At 39.9% G+C, this 15454-nt stretch overlaps 1 protein-coding gene across 1 annotated transcript in view; it reads left to right on the forward strand.

Annotated features, from left to right (window-relative positions):
• SNTB1 (syntrophin beta 1) overlaps window positions 1–15454 on the forward strand; it is a 302133-nt gene that overhangs the window by 176246 nt on the left and 110433 nt on the right. The window contains exon 3 of the mRNA XM_072603188.1: window positions 11602–11809. Within this exon, the coding sequence (XP_072459289.1) occupies window positions 11602–11809 (208 nt within the window). The remainder of the gene's footprint in view (window positions 1–11601; window positions 11810–15454) is intronic.

Genomic DNA, 15454 nt, shown 5'->3' on the forward strand with positions numbered 1-15454 from the left:
TCCAATCAGCCATCCTGGTTTTCTTGCTCTTCCCTCTCCATTCCATAAATATAGGATTCTCATTAGTAAGGAAGGGCCAAGCTTCCCCTGCCAACCCTATTCTCCAACCCTCCCACCCGTCCCACTTCCCAAGGTCTTATTTCAACCCCCTTTGCCTGATGAAGAAATGAATGTTGCTAGGAATAAGGTAGGGAAAGAAGACTGTTATCTCCCATACGGTGTTAGTGGGCTAAGGGGAAGTCAGCCACTTCTCTGCCTAGCACTCCTTTCCTATCAAGGCCATGATAATCTTCAGCACATGTTATACATTCATACCCTAAGATCAAATTTTTAGAGGTGATCTAGTCTAACCCATTTTCATAGATAAGGAAACTAAGGTCCCAAAAGGTTAAATAACTTACTTGTGATCAAACAGAAGCAGACCTGGGGTTCCAAACCAGGTCTTCCAACTTCACATCCAATATTCTTTCTACCATATCATTAAGAAAGTCAACACTGAACCCATCCATAAGAGATAATTAGATTATAAGTTCCTTGGAAGTGGGTTGTATATCTCCCATGGCACCTAGCAAAGTGATAGACACATAGTGGATGTGAAACCACTACCTAGAGATTCTTTGCTACAAAATGGAACATCTCTATGTATGGGTATATGAATATTCATAGAATTTTAGAGTCAGAAGGGAAATTAGATTAACCCAATACTCTCATTTTCCAGCTTCCAGAATCCTAGCTCTAGAATTGTAAGGGATCTCAGAGGTCATTTATCCAACCCTCTCATTTTATAGATGAGAAAACTGAAGCCCAAAGAGGTTAAATTACTCAAAGTTTCATAGGCAGTAAGCAAGAGAGGCAAGATTTGAACCCAGGTCCTCTGATTCCAAAGCCAATGCTTATTCTGCTGCACCATGCTGTCTTTCAGCAAGTAATCACTTCAGCAAGCTTTATGTATAAGGCGGAGCAACTAGGTGCTGAAGTGCATAGAGCACCAATGCAGGAGTCAGGAGGACCTGAGTTCAAATCTCACCTCAGACACTTGACACTCACTAGCTGTGTGACCTTGGGCAAGTCACTTAACCCCAGTTGCCTCATCCTGGATCATCTCCAGTCATCCTGATGAATGTCTAGTCACTGGATTCAGATGGCTCTGGAGGAGAAGTGAGGTGGTGACCTGCACAGCCCTCCTTCACTCAAAACAAAGTCAAGTGCAAGTCACGTCATTATTTTTCTGAAGGACGAACACACGCGTGTGTAAGACACCATGTTAGGAATGGGAGATGAAAAAGATAGAAACGAAAATCCCTTCCCTGAAGGAGCTTAAATTCTCTAAAACATATGCAGATAAATGCATACCAAGTATATACAAAGTCATATAGAATTGGCCAAGGTGAGAAAGGAGGGTATTCTAAGGGATGGAAGACAGCCTGAGCTGAACACAGGAGGTAGAACGTTGTGGTGGAGTAATGGGGAGTAGGCTGCTTTAGCTAAAATATAAAGTAGGCAAAAGAGAGAATTACAAAATCAGTCTAGCTAAGCTACAGCCAGATTGGTTAGAGGTTTTAAATGCTCAACAGAGAAGTTTGTATTTGATGCTGGAGCAGGGGTTCTATCATGGGCCCCTTAGAGGGCTGGTGAAGCCCTTTCTCAGAATAATGATTTTAAGTATATAAAATAAAGTACACAGGATTACACAGACTATTAATTCTATTGAAAGACAGTTATCAAACTTTTTTTTTTAATTTGTGGACCCCAAGTTAAGAATTTGAGGACTGTCAAGTATCACTGAAGTGTCTTACAGAGGGGAGTGACGTGGTCACACTTGTGCTTGGGGAATGCAAGTTTGGTGCCAGGGTGGAGGCTGGGTTGGGAAGAGGAAAGAATGAAAGCAGAGAAATCAATTATGAAGCTATTACTGTAGTCCTGGTGAGACGTATGCCTGCTTCTTGGAAGGCACTAGAGTGTATCCTCCAACTAAATTCCAAAGGCAATTAGGAATGATTTGGGACTAGATTATTTTGTATGATCCATGTTATTCTTTCATTTTCGATTTAAAATAATACAATAACCATTTATTAAGCACTTACTGTATACAAGGTACTTTGCTAGGTGCTGGAGTTACAGCTGTCCTCAAGTGTCTTACCTTCTACTTGGAGGCAGCCTGGCATACTGAAAAGAGCCCTGAACTTGAAGTCAAGAGATCGAGGTTCTGGCCCTGACACTGATACTGATATGTCAAATGAGGCTAGTCATTTAACCTCATCTACAAAATGAAAGGGTTGGTCTGGATGTATGCGTGCATACACACACATGTACACACACACATGCACACACACACATTCACACACACATACAGTGTAAATGTCTAGTACTGTGTTCTATTTCTCTATCCCTGAGAGACAAGGTTAGTAGATAAAGCAGAAAATGTAATACCAACAGCACCTAGCCAGAATAATGACTTTAACTGCAAAGCCAATAGGTGTGAGTTTCATATACAATTTAGCTTTCATGAGATTTTTCTTTTTTTTGAATCTTTGAAGTTCAAACTTTAATTGAGGGAGTTTTTTGGGTCAAAAAAAAAAATCCTTAAATTTTTAAAAAACACACACATAACCATCCTCCAATCTGATGAGAGAGGAGCCTGGGTAAATAATGGAGCCTTATTAGAACCTTGCTGGGTCACTGAACAGCTGGATAAATAGTCATTCTCACATTGTTTCTCCAAGATTGACCAGATTGCAGGGTGACGTGGGTGAGCACTATTATTAGGGAGGCCAGTCCTTTCCAAATCTCTAAAAGATTCCCAATTCCAGGCTCCCTTTTTCTCTAAGGGACCCAAACGAGATACTGGAAGGATAGTGGCTAAGCAGATTTGTGATCATACCCATGAACTGTACCTCTCCCCCAAACTGGAAAGATCTTTGCCCAATATACTCTGCCCCACACCTCTACAGAAGTAGAAATCTGGTTGCTACCATCCTCTCCACTGTCCATAATGAATCACATCCCAATAAGCCAATACTTGAAAACCTTTGGTGAAAGGGAACTCTACTTCTTCCCCCACCCATTCCTTGGGCTTCCATGGAGTACTCCAGTCTTGTACTCACTTGATAAGCACTGATATGATAGGTATGTACCACTCCATCCTGGCTTCTTTCCCTTCCCTCCTACAGATAAGATAGACAAGATCTTCATGTTTTAAGTTTCTTCCCTGTAACTAAGACTATATCCTAGGGTTTGTTCAGTCATTTCAGTGGTATCTGACTCTTTGTGACCCCATTTGGAGTTTTCTAGACGAAGGTACTAGAGTGGGTTGTCATTTTCCTTCTCCAGCTCATTGTACAGGTGAGGAAACTGAGGCAAACAGGGTTAAGTGACTAGCCAAGGGTCACAACAGCTAGTAAGTATCTGAGGCCAGATTTGAACTCAAGGCCCTACTGACTCCAAGACTGGTACTCTATCCTCTGTGCCACCTAGCTACCCCTAAATGCATACTATGTACATAATGCTTAGTGTAGAATAAGTTCACCTTACCCAGACCTATTCCTAGGCTCAACATAGTCTAACAAGGCAAATTGATAAAATTTGAATCCATAACATTGCTGGTTTCCGGAAAAAATAAATAAATAAAACCCCATAAAAAAATGTGAAAGAGGAGTAGTCTTGGATTCAAGGAGAGCTGGATTCTCTTTGCACTCTGCTGCCAATCCCCATGTAACCTTTGGCTTTGGTTTGGGCCAGAGTTTTCGTTAACTACAAAATGAGGAATTGGACTCAGTGATCTCTCTGTGTGATCTCTAGGGCCCTTCCATCTTTAACGTTCTATAAATAACTCTAAATTATATAAGATAAGTCTGAAGATAAATCTGAAAAAATAATGTGTATTGCTTGCCAGTTTATTCTCCCATTATGGGCCATTAATAATGAAACTATTGATATCATACCTCTTCTGCTCTGCTGGCATCAACTTTTATCCCGACTAGGCATACAAGCAAGACTATGAAATTTATTAAATTATTTTTTGGTCTGATTATTCCTGATGTTAAAAATTCTTCCACCAATACAATTTTTTTCACGACAAAACAGGGCTTACTTTATTGTTTCATTAAGAAAGTGATGGGGAAAATGTTAATAATGCAGATTAAACTTAAAATTATGTCATATATGCTTTTTTTGAGTGCTGCATATTATAGATTAACTAGCACATTACTGTCTGTCCCTCCAAAAAGAACAAATAAAGAGGAAAATGATCTGTACATACAAAATATATTTAGAACAGCTCTTTTTGTGGTGGCAAAAAATTGGAAAGTAAAGGGTGTCCATCAATTGGAGAAGGACTGAACATACTATGGTAGATGAATGTGTCTGCATAAGACTTTTAGTCTTAGAGTTACCTGGGACACACTGAGAGGTTAAAGACCTTGAACAAGTCACCTTACTTCTGTGGGCCTCCGTTGTTTCATACGTAAAATAAAGGGAGTCTGAAAGGAAAGGGTTAAGTTTAAGGATCTAGTTTGCCAGGATGACCCTCTCCCCACCACCACCACCAGCCTAGGAAGTGATGGGCCTAATGCTAATGCCATGAGGGAACAAGACTAGTGAGGCTTCTGGAAAAAGAACAAAATTGTATAGGATTAGGGAAGTCTTGGCCAGGGTGTTCTTGATGAATGGCGCAGATACCCTGCCCAACTGGAAGCAGCCTGAGAACATCTCGAGGAGTGGAAAGACCTTGGAGCCCTGCAGTATCCAAGGTCTGAATCACCTTGGCCAGTTAGTTAACTTTGATCTCATTTTCTCCATAGAATTCTCATTGACTCCCTTCCCCTTCCTTTTCTCCTACATTCCTCTAATTCTGGAACCAAGAACCATGATCAAATCAGCTCTGCCATTATTCCTGGATAGGATGTATCAGTCTACTCTTTAAGTCCATCTCTGTAACTTTCAGGACCCAAGTACACCTCTCTAGGCAACACTTCCCCAATCCTATATACCTCTGTTGTTTCCTTATCAGAATAAGAGCTGTTTGGGGGCAGGTAACTAGTTTTATTTCTGCATTCGTAACCCTGGTGCTTAGTACCACATTTGTCACATAGTTATTGCACAATAAATATTTTTTCATTAAAAAACCTAAAGAATTTTTTTCATAAAAAAAACTAAAGGATCCTTTAAGGATACTTTCAGCTCTTAAAAAAAATCAATGATCTTAACCTACTCTTGATCAAAAGCAATGTTTACACCCATATCTTCCTGACAGAAAGGGCCACCTCTGTATCCATCATATTATGTTCCCTTTAAATGTCATCTTTTTTTTTTTTAAATAGACCAGATAAGATATTTACACATCTTAAATCCCTGCTATCATGGGTTAATTTGAAAAGTGAATTGAAGCAATATAGCTGTCCTTAGAAACTCTTCTAGCTATCTAGCGTGGGTTTCAAAACTCATCCTGGCTGGCTACAGCAAGAACTTCAGGAAGGAAAGAAAACTTGGTGATTCTAACCACAGAATCCTTTCCCATTCCTTTGAAAAACAGAAAAAGAGGCACGTGTCTCATATCTGTGTGTAATGTTAAGTGTTGACCAAAGTAGTCTTCTCCGTTTCATCACATAGAACCTCTGGGGGCTTAGTGAAGATCCTTGTTTTGCAGATTTCCTACAGAAAATGCTAATTATCATTTAAAAAAAAAAAAAACACCTCCAGAGACATTCCTCTTTCTAAGTAATTCTTTCTTTAAAATCCAAGTTCATCTGTAAAGCAGCTTACAGCATGAACTGCTCACCATGCATGGTAAGTTTCGAGTGTTAATGAGCACTGATCTGATGGGGATTCCTAATCTTCAGGTAATCTGCAAAGTTGTTGTTTTGAAATGCAGAGGGGAAGTAACCAGGGACTAAGTAGGACATCTGGCATCATTTCTTGATCATTAGTACCAGGGTAAGGCGACCTCCAAGGACAAGGACATGAGACTTTGAAGTCACCTGGAAGTTTTTTTGTATTAGAGTCAGCAGGGAAGGAATTAGCAGGAAGCTGCCATACTTTGATGGCTTGGCAGTGTAGGCATTTGCCCATATGGCTTTGTGGTGGTGTACAACTCTATGATATTCATATGATTTAGTAGAATTGAAGTCTTTGAGTACATATTCCTGCTTCCTAATGAGGTAGCACCCAGACATGTCAGTCATCAATAAGCATTTGTTAATGTGACTGTTATGTGGCAGACATGTATTGGGTACATAGAAACAAAAGTGAAATATTCCCTGTCTTCAGGAATATCCTAACATGTGAGGGACAACATGTACATATGTACACATAGAAAAATTTCATATGAAATAAACACAAGGTAACTTTAAAGTGGAAGATGACTTCATTAGTACAAGGAATTCCCAGGTGAGAAAATCACAAAAGTCAGCTAGTACTTCATCTGCAACACGCACATATGTTGTGTGTGATTACACACATGTATGTATGCACGTGCTTGTATATACACAAATGAACATGTATAGCATGTATGCACAAATAGTATGCATGCACATGCCTGTACACACTCCACGTATATGCACATATGTGCATATACACATACATGTATAGGTGCAACATGTGTGTGTTGCAGATAAAGAGACAAATGATTTTTGTGTTTTCCTCATCTGGGAGTATATATATGTATGTATGTATGCATGTGTGTATATGTATATGTGTATATGTATTTGTGTGTATATGTAGAGATATATTTGTGTGTATGTACGCAGAGATATATAAATACATACATATATACATATGTGTATATATAGACAATAATGAGGGCAGTCCCCCACATGTAACATCATGGGAGTGTCAGTGTATGACAAAAGTAGGCAGACTAGCTATCTCTAGCCTCTTCTCTTACACTTCTTCAAGGGAAATTTAAATTCCTGCCAAGAGGGGAAGCAGAAGGTTGAGATGAGAGGCCACCAATCCACTCTACTCAGAAAGAGGGAATACTGGGCTAGAATTATATCTGTCTTCTCCCTTAAATATTCATCTAGGTGGGGATGTGGTTTTAAGGTTCAAGCTAAACTTCTGATCTCTTTTCATTAGTGGGGAAAGGAAGACCAGATCTTTATATCCTAGGTTTGACTCCCTTCCCACCAAATACCATTTCTATAATGAACATGTTCCTAGCAGGAAGCAAAGAAATCAATGTATCCAAGTTGATAGCAAAATAGACATCAAAGAAAATGCATAAGATATATACCACACAATACAGAGTAAAAGGGCTCATCTATTGGGAATGAGGTAACTCAGCTCAACCAAGAAAGACAAAGTCCCAGGTCTCACTCAAGGGGAAATTCCCCAAAGTTTCTAGTGTAACAAGCTGAAGATGGGGACATGAAGGAGATTACTAGTCCTTCCCATGTCAGGTTCTTCCCAGTGGGGTTTGCATCTTCTGTCTTCTCTGAGTTGGAAACCAGAAGCACTCAAAATCTTATAAAGCCGGTGTCATGGCCAATTGTTCTGATGTTTGCCTTGCCACTGGACAGATAACTCTGGAAAAGAGAGTGAGGCTGATGACTTTGTGCAACTCTGCTTCACTTAAATCCAATTCACAAGCAAGTTAAGTCCTACTTTTTTTTCATTCATTCAAGACACATTTATTAGGTGGAATCAGCATTGTCTAGTAGAAAGAATCCTGGATTTGGGCTAAGAAAAAGGTTCAAATCCCAGCTTTGCTATGAACTGTTATACCATGTGCAAACCACTTTGGAGAAGTGGCATAGACCAATGGAAGGAGGCCTGGCTTTGGAGTCAGAGGAGCTGAGGTCAAAGACTGACTTTGCTGCTTCATCTGTGTGACCTTGGGCAAGCCATCTCACTTCCCTCCGGGCTTCAATGTCTTCATTTCTAAAATGAGAAGACTGGACTTGACATCTGAGTTCCCTTCCAGATATGTCTGTGAACCTAGCATCCCCTTTGGACCTTAATTTCCTTATCTGTAACAAGAAAGCATTGAATTAAATTATCTCAAATGCTCCCTTCCAGCTGTAAATTCTCCGATGCAACAACCAAGAATTTGCAATGCTCTTTGCTAGAATATGATACTGGACCACTGCTAATTAACAGTAGGAGTAGTCAGGGGAGCCATCAATAATTAAAGGTCTTCCCATTTCAGCCAGTATGGAGAATGAAGGAATTGTGCTAGTGACCTGCAGAGATTGTGCCATGTCTACACTTCTGCCACAGGCAAACAACAGATATCCATGCATTAAGAATAAAGTACTCTTCATGCTAGGGGACAAAATTAAAAGACTAGAGAATGGTCTCTTTGGTATCTAGCTCATCAGGGAAAATGAAGTGTTCTTGGTGTAACAGAAGAAAATACCCAAGAGAAAAACAAAGGAAAGACTCTAAGGAGAAGGAGAACTAGAGACTTGAGGGTCGAGACTTTGGAATGTGGAGGAAGAAAAGCCAGCACTTTAGTTTTTGCTTTACATATGTTACCATTAGAGGCAGCTAAGTGGAACAAAGATAAGAGTGGCCTAGACCTGGTGGTAGGAAGACCTGAGTTCAGATCTGACCTTAGACATGTAACAGTCACATGACTCTTTAGAAGTCATTTAACCTCTGCTTGCCTCAGTTTCCTCATCTGTAAAATGGGCATAATATCTGTAGTATCCACCTCGCAAGGTTGTTGTGAAGATCAACCAAGACCATGTGTATAAGCATTACTATGCTTTGTAACCCAGCCCTAGATAAATATCAGCTATTATTGAGGATCTCCACAGTTGAAGATAGGATCATAGACAAGATAATCTCTGAGATGACAGAACTGGATTTTTCCTCCCCTCTTCTACAACATGCCATGCCTTTTTGTTTGTCTCCAAGTCCTTTAATAACCTCTGTGGAGCCCCTTCCTCCTTCCCTATTCATTCCTGCCCCTCTTTACCCCAGTGCTGTTACCTTCTCCCCATTTCTTTCCCAGATGTTATTTCAATGGTACCCTTGCTATTTATAACTCAGAAGTGCTGGAACAAAAGATTTTTTCAAATATCTAAAATCTAATTTAATAGGGCTTCCACTCAAAATCAATTTCATCTAGATTTAGAATACCACAATAACTCTTTTTGCCTTATTATTAACAAACATTTCTTTCAAGACTGATGTCTTCCCATTTTTCAGTTTCTCAGACTTCAAAGGAATCTGCTCTGTGAACCTCCCAACCCCTTGAGTTTTCGCCTCATATGCCTATCCCAGGAAGCCTAATTGCTTAATTTTTTATTTCACTAAGGCTACCCTCCAGACTTTTGGTTATGCCATCTCCTGGTAGCTATTATGCTTTGAATCTACTTCAAATTATCTAAAGAAAAACCAGCCACTGGCTTAACATCCTCCCTATACATTCTGCACTTTGTCTCTGTTTTGCCCAAGCTATTCCCTTTGCCCACAATATGTACCCTCCTATTTGTCTTTTGATATCTTCAGAATCCATCTCCAAGATCTCCTTTTCAGTGGAAGTCATCTTTAGAATCAATTCATGTCTTATATCCTAGAAGGAGCTTTGTCTGATCACTCCAGCTCTCAAGAAACAATCGTTCCTTTGAATCGTATTTGTTTAGTCATTTTTGAGTTGTGTCCAGTTCTTTGTGATCTCATTTGGGGTTTTCTTGGCAAAGATACTGAGTGGTTTGCCATTTTCTTCTCCAGTTCAGTTTACAGATGAGGAAACTGAGGCCAAATGGGTTAAGTGGCTTGCCCAGCATCACTCAGCTAGTAAGTGTCTGAGACCATATTTGAACTCAAGATGAGTCTTCTTGACTCCAGGTCCAGTGGTCTATCCACTGCAACACGTAGCCATCCTTTGAACCTTATACAGGATTATGCTGTTTGCTGTGTCATGCAAGCTAATCTTATTTCCTTATCTTGATCAAAAACTAAATGATGGCAGGGACCACCAAATTTAACCCTTCAGTAGCATCTTTCACTATGAAGGGCATGTAGTAAACAAGTGCTCAAGAAATACTCAGTACAACTACGTAGTACAGTGGAGAGAGTCCTGGGGTTGCAGTTATGAAGGTTTGAGTTCAAATAGTGCCTCACTGTGTGACCTTGAACAAGTCACTTCATCTTGGCCTCAGTTTCTTCATCTCTAAAATGAGGATCGTGATAGTACCTTCCTTCTAGAGTTATTGAGGATCAGATTTGTAACTTTAGCATGTCATATAAATGCTAGTTATTAGTATTGTTATTATTTAATTCTTCCCCTCCACACTCCCCTATGGACCCCACAAGAGCCACTTGATCTATTTTAACGTAGATATGAATTTTACAACTTGAGTGATAAAATTAAAAAATAAAATAAAAATTAAAACCAAACCTCAGCAAAGAGGAATTTGCTTGACAGAACTGCAAACTGCATTCCTGAATCAAACCGAAGAATTAGATGACCACCTGTCTCTGCTGTAGAGAGACTTCCTCTCTATTTGGAGAAAAATTGGAATAGATGATCTCACAGACACTATCCAACTCTGAAATTCTGTGATTCCACATGAATCTACCTAAGGGGATGATGCTAAATGCCTTCCCTTCTCCCAACCTGCACTCCTGAACCTTGATCTCCCCCCCCAACCCCAAGCACACTACTATTCTATTTTGATCTCCTTGATGGTGAGGGTCATGTGTCATGATGCCCTCACTAGGTTGTTGGGGGAATCAAATGTTCATGTATTTAAAGCATTTTGTAAACCTTAAAGCACTCTAGAAATGTCAGCTACCATTATTGTTACCATAGAGTACAAGCCTGATCAATATTAGTTGAGTAAGTGAATGAATGACCTGTTGTACTAAATGTTTGCATGCTCTGAGAAGTACCTGACTAAGAACCTGTCACTCCCTGTGTTCCCTAAAACTCAACCTCCCATCATAGAACTTTGAGATCTCAAAAGGAATTTTACCACTTGAGTTTAAATAGAGCACCATTCCTGCATAGTTCTTCTACCCTTAGCTCTTTCCTAACCCCATATGCTGACCTCAACTGCACTTGGCAAATGATCAAAAGCTGGATAAAGTTCCATGGACCTCATAGCCAGGGTCCACAAAGACAAGCAGACTGCTTTCCTTTGATCCTGGAAAAGTACCATTGGTTATCACTGATTGAGCAGTGGGATTGAGTTTGTGGTCCTATAGTCCAGTTTATTACTCCTTGTCAGCAACTGTGGCACTCTCAGCATAAACTCAAAACTCTTATTTTGAACAAGAATGTAAGATAAAATTAGTGTCAGTTACCAGTTTATAAACCTTGATGAAGCCAAGTGATTCAAGAGGACAAGAACAGTTTTATATTGACATTTGTATCACTATCCCTTAACATAATGCTCCATGTGTAACAGGCACTTGAAAAAATGCTTATTGAGCTGAAATAAAAGTTGGGAAAGCCAGGCTTTCTTAGTTACAGAACATTGGTTTGTTTGTTTTTTTTAAGTGCTAAGCATAGTTGGACTCATTAAGGTCAGGTTGATGACACAGAAAAAGAGAATTAGCTTAAGTTTATATGGTCAAAGTAGGAAGACCTTTATTCTCTGGGGATTAGAGCTACCTAGAAAGGTCCTAATGGTTTCCCCTTCACTTCTCCAGACACCTTGAAATCCATTCACCAGATGCTAAGCACACTGTCATCCTGCGGAGCAAAGACTCAGCCACAGCCCAGGCGTGGTTCAATGCTATCCATGCCAACGTTAGCGACCTGCTTACGAGGGTCATCGCAGAGGTCAAAGAGCAGCTGGGGAAAAGTGGCATCCCTGGGAGCCGAGAGATCAGACATCTAGGCTGGCTTGCAGAAAAGGTATGGAAGATGTTTTGTTACGTTCAATCCCCTGGAACAAACCCATCCTCACTTTTTTGCAGTTTCTGAAGTCTCTTTCCATATAGCAAACTCTCAGTTACCTGTGAGATAATTTCCCTGCAGGGGATTCTCCAAGTCTCAGATACACACAATGACAACCATTATCATTGCCCCATCATTTTCAGACTTGTCAGGGTAAGATTCATGGGATTCTGGATCTAGAAATGAAAGGGACTGTATTTCAATTCAGTTCATTTCAACTTTGCACCATGCTCTGTGTTAGTTCTGGGAACACAAAGATAAAATGAAAAAAAAAACCTCAGTCCCTACCCTTGAGGAGTTTACACTCTCAAGTTGTTACTTGGGGCAGCTAGGCTGTGCAGTGGATAGAGCACTGGGCCTGAAGTCAGAAGGACAAAGCCAGCCTCAGACACTTACTGGCCATGTGATCCTGGGCAAGTGACTCAACCCCATTTGCTTCAATTTTCTCATCTATAAAATGAGCTGGAGAAAGAAATGGCTAACCACTCCCGTATCTTTGCTAAGAAAATCCCAAGCAGGGTCACAAAGAATTGGACACAACTGAAAACAGCTGAAAACCAACTTGCTACTAGCCTTTGAGATGTTTCATTGGTGCTTTATACCTCCACAAGCAAAGGTCATCCAAATAGTAATTCCAAAGGCAACATTTGAATCCAGATCTTCTTGACTCCAAACCCAGCAGTCTCTCCACTGCACAGACTGCCTCTCTATGATCACTGTTACTACTATTTCCGACCTGACAGTGTGAGAGACATGGGATCATAGATTTAGAGCTGCAAGGGATCTTAGATGCTGTGTAGTTCAATCTTCTAATTTCATAAATGAGGAAAGTGTGGCTAAGACAGTTAAAGAGTCTTATCCAGGGTCACACAAGTAGTATCTAAGATGAGTTAAGATTTGAACTCAGGTCCTCTGCCACCAAATCCAGGGCTTTTCCCACTGTTTTATATTAATGCAAGCCCTAGGCTCCCTCAAATTCCTTGCTTTACAAGCAATCAAATGAACTTTAGAGTTAATCTGTGCGAGTTAACCCTGCCCCTCAGTTCAAAGATTTGAGTCTTGAGTTATTCCTGAGCCTGGTTACTATTTTTTGGACCTGATCTTGTTTTCAAAAGAACATTGGGCTTTTCAGGGCAGCCTGGCCTTGCCGTCATTCATACTATAATAGGCTCTGAAAGAGAATATCGAGCGTCACAATTACAGCATGTTAGTTTCCTGTGTCATCTGAGGAGGACCTGCCTGACCACACTTGAAAAATGACACTAGAAAACAGCAATCTGTGAAACGTGTTTTTCCCTGCTGTTCTTCGTTCATCCTGGCTCTTACTGAATATTTAGTTCCAAAGTTCATGGTCAATGAGATGGCATCATCCCAGTTTCCCACTGAGTTTAAAAGAATGGAAAGGCATTAGAGAGAGTTGGTTGTTGCAAGAAATTGTATTATAACTTCATCATCCTAGGCTTTCCTCATTTCTTAGCTGATCAGTATGAGAGCAGGGTTTTAATGCTACAGAACTATGGGATTATAAAATCTTAGGCTGGGAAAGGGCCTGGGTGGTCACGTAGTGTGACCAAGACTCCTCTCTACAATCTACCCAGTAAGTAGCCACCAGGCTTCCCTTTGAAGATTTCTCATGAAAGAGAATCCTCTGTCTCCAAGGATAACCTATTCCATTTTGGATAATTCTGGTTAAGTTAGGAAGGTGTTTTTGTTCTTTATATCAAGTCAAAAAACACTTTTTTGTAACTTTGACACATTGACTCAAATTTTGTTTCCCTCCAATCAAATAGAACACATCTAGGTCAAAGTCCACCTGATTCTCTCTTTTTTTTTTAATTTATTTATTTAACTTTTAACATTCATTTTCACAAAATTTTGGGTTCTAAATTTTCTCCCCATTTCTCCCCTCCCCCTCAAATGCCGAGCATTCTAATTGCCCCATTACTGATCTGCCCTCTCTTTTAACATCCCTCCCTTCCCTTGTCCCCATCTTCTCTTTTGTCCTGTAGGGCCAGATAACTTTCTATACCCCATTACCTTTATTTCTTATTTCCTAGTAGTAAGAACAATACTCGACAGTTGTTCCTAAAACTTTCACTTCCAACTTCTCTTCATCCCTCCCTCCCCACCCATTCCCTTTGGGAAGCAAGCAATTCAATACAGGCCATATCTGTGTAGTTTTGCAAATGACTTCCATAATAGTCATGTTGTGTAAGACTAACTACATTTCCTTCCATCCTATCCTGCCCCCCATTGCTTCTGTTCTCTCTTTGGATCCTGTCCCTCCCCATGAGTGTTGACCTCAAATTGCTCCCTCCTCCTATCCATCATCCCCCCTACCCTTCCTATCCCCTTCTCCCCCACTTTCCTGTATTGTAAGATAGGTTTTCATACCAAAATGATTATGCATTTTATTCCTTCCTTTAGTCAAATGTGATGAGAGTAAGCTTCATGTTTTTCTCTCACCTCTCCTCTTTTTCCCTCCACTGAATAGTCTTTTGCTTGCCTCTTTTATGAGGGATAATTTGCCCCATTCCATTTCTCCCTTTCTCCTCCCAATATATTTCTCTCACTGCTTAATTTCATTTTTTTAAGATATGATCCCATCCTATTCAACACACTCTGTGCTCTGTGTGTGTGTGTGTGTGTGTGTGTGTGTGTGTGTGTGTGTGTAATCCCACCAACTACCCAGATACTGAAAAGTTTCAAGAGTTACAAATATTGTCTTTCCATGTAGGAATGTAAACAATTCAACTTTAGTAAGTCCCTTATGACTTCTCTTTGCTGTTTACCTTTTCATGCTTCTTTTCATTCTTGTGTTTGAAGGTCAAATTTTCTTTTCAGCGCTGGTCTTTTCATCAAGAATGCTTGAAAGTCCTCTATTTCATTGAAAGACCATTTTTTCCCCTGAAGTATTATACTCAGTTTTGCTGGGTAGGTGATTCTTGGTTTTAGTCCTAGTTCCTTTGACTTCTAGAATAGCATATTCTATGCCCTGCAGTCACTTAATGTAGAAGCTGCTAGATCTTGTGTTATCCTGATTGTATTTCCACAATACTTGAATTGTTTCTTTCTAGCTGCTTCCAACATTTTCTCCTTGACCTGGGAACTCTGGAATTTGGTCACAATGTTCCTAGGAGTTTCTCTTTTTGGATCTCTTTCCAGTGGTGATCGGTGGATTCTTTCAATATTTATTTTGCCCTCTGGTTCTAGAATATCAGGGCAGTTTTCCTTGATAATTTCATGAAAGATGATATCTAGGCTCTTTTTTTGATCATGGCTTTCAGGTAGTCCCATAATTTTTAAATTGTCTCTCCTGGATCTATTTTCCAGGTCAGTTGTTTTTCCAATGATATATTTCACATTATCTTCCATTTTTTCATTCTTTTGGTTTTGTTTTGTGATTTCTTGGTTTCTCATAAAGTCATTAGCCTCCATCTGTTCTATTCTAATTTTTAAAGAACTATTTTCTTCATTGAGCTTTTGGACCTCCTTTTCGATTTGGCTAATTCTGCTTTTTAAAGCATTCTCCTCGTTGGCTTTTTGAACCTCTTTTGCCAATTGAGTTAGCCTATTTTTCAAGGTGTTATTTTCTTCAGCATT

Source organism: Notamacropus eugenii, chromosome 4, assembly GCF_028372415.1.
Source record: "Notamacropus eugenii isolate mMacEug1 chromosome 4, mMacEug1.pri_v2, whole genome shotgun sequence".
Taxonomy (NCBI): domain Eukaryota; kingdom Metazoa; phylum Chordata; class Mammalia; order Diprotodontia; family Macropodidae; genus Notamacropus; species Notamacropus eugenii.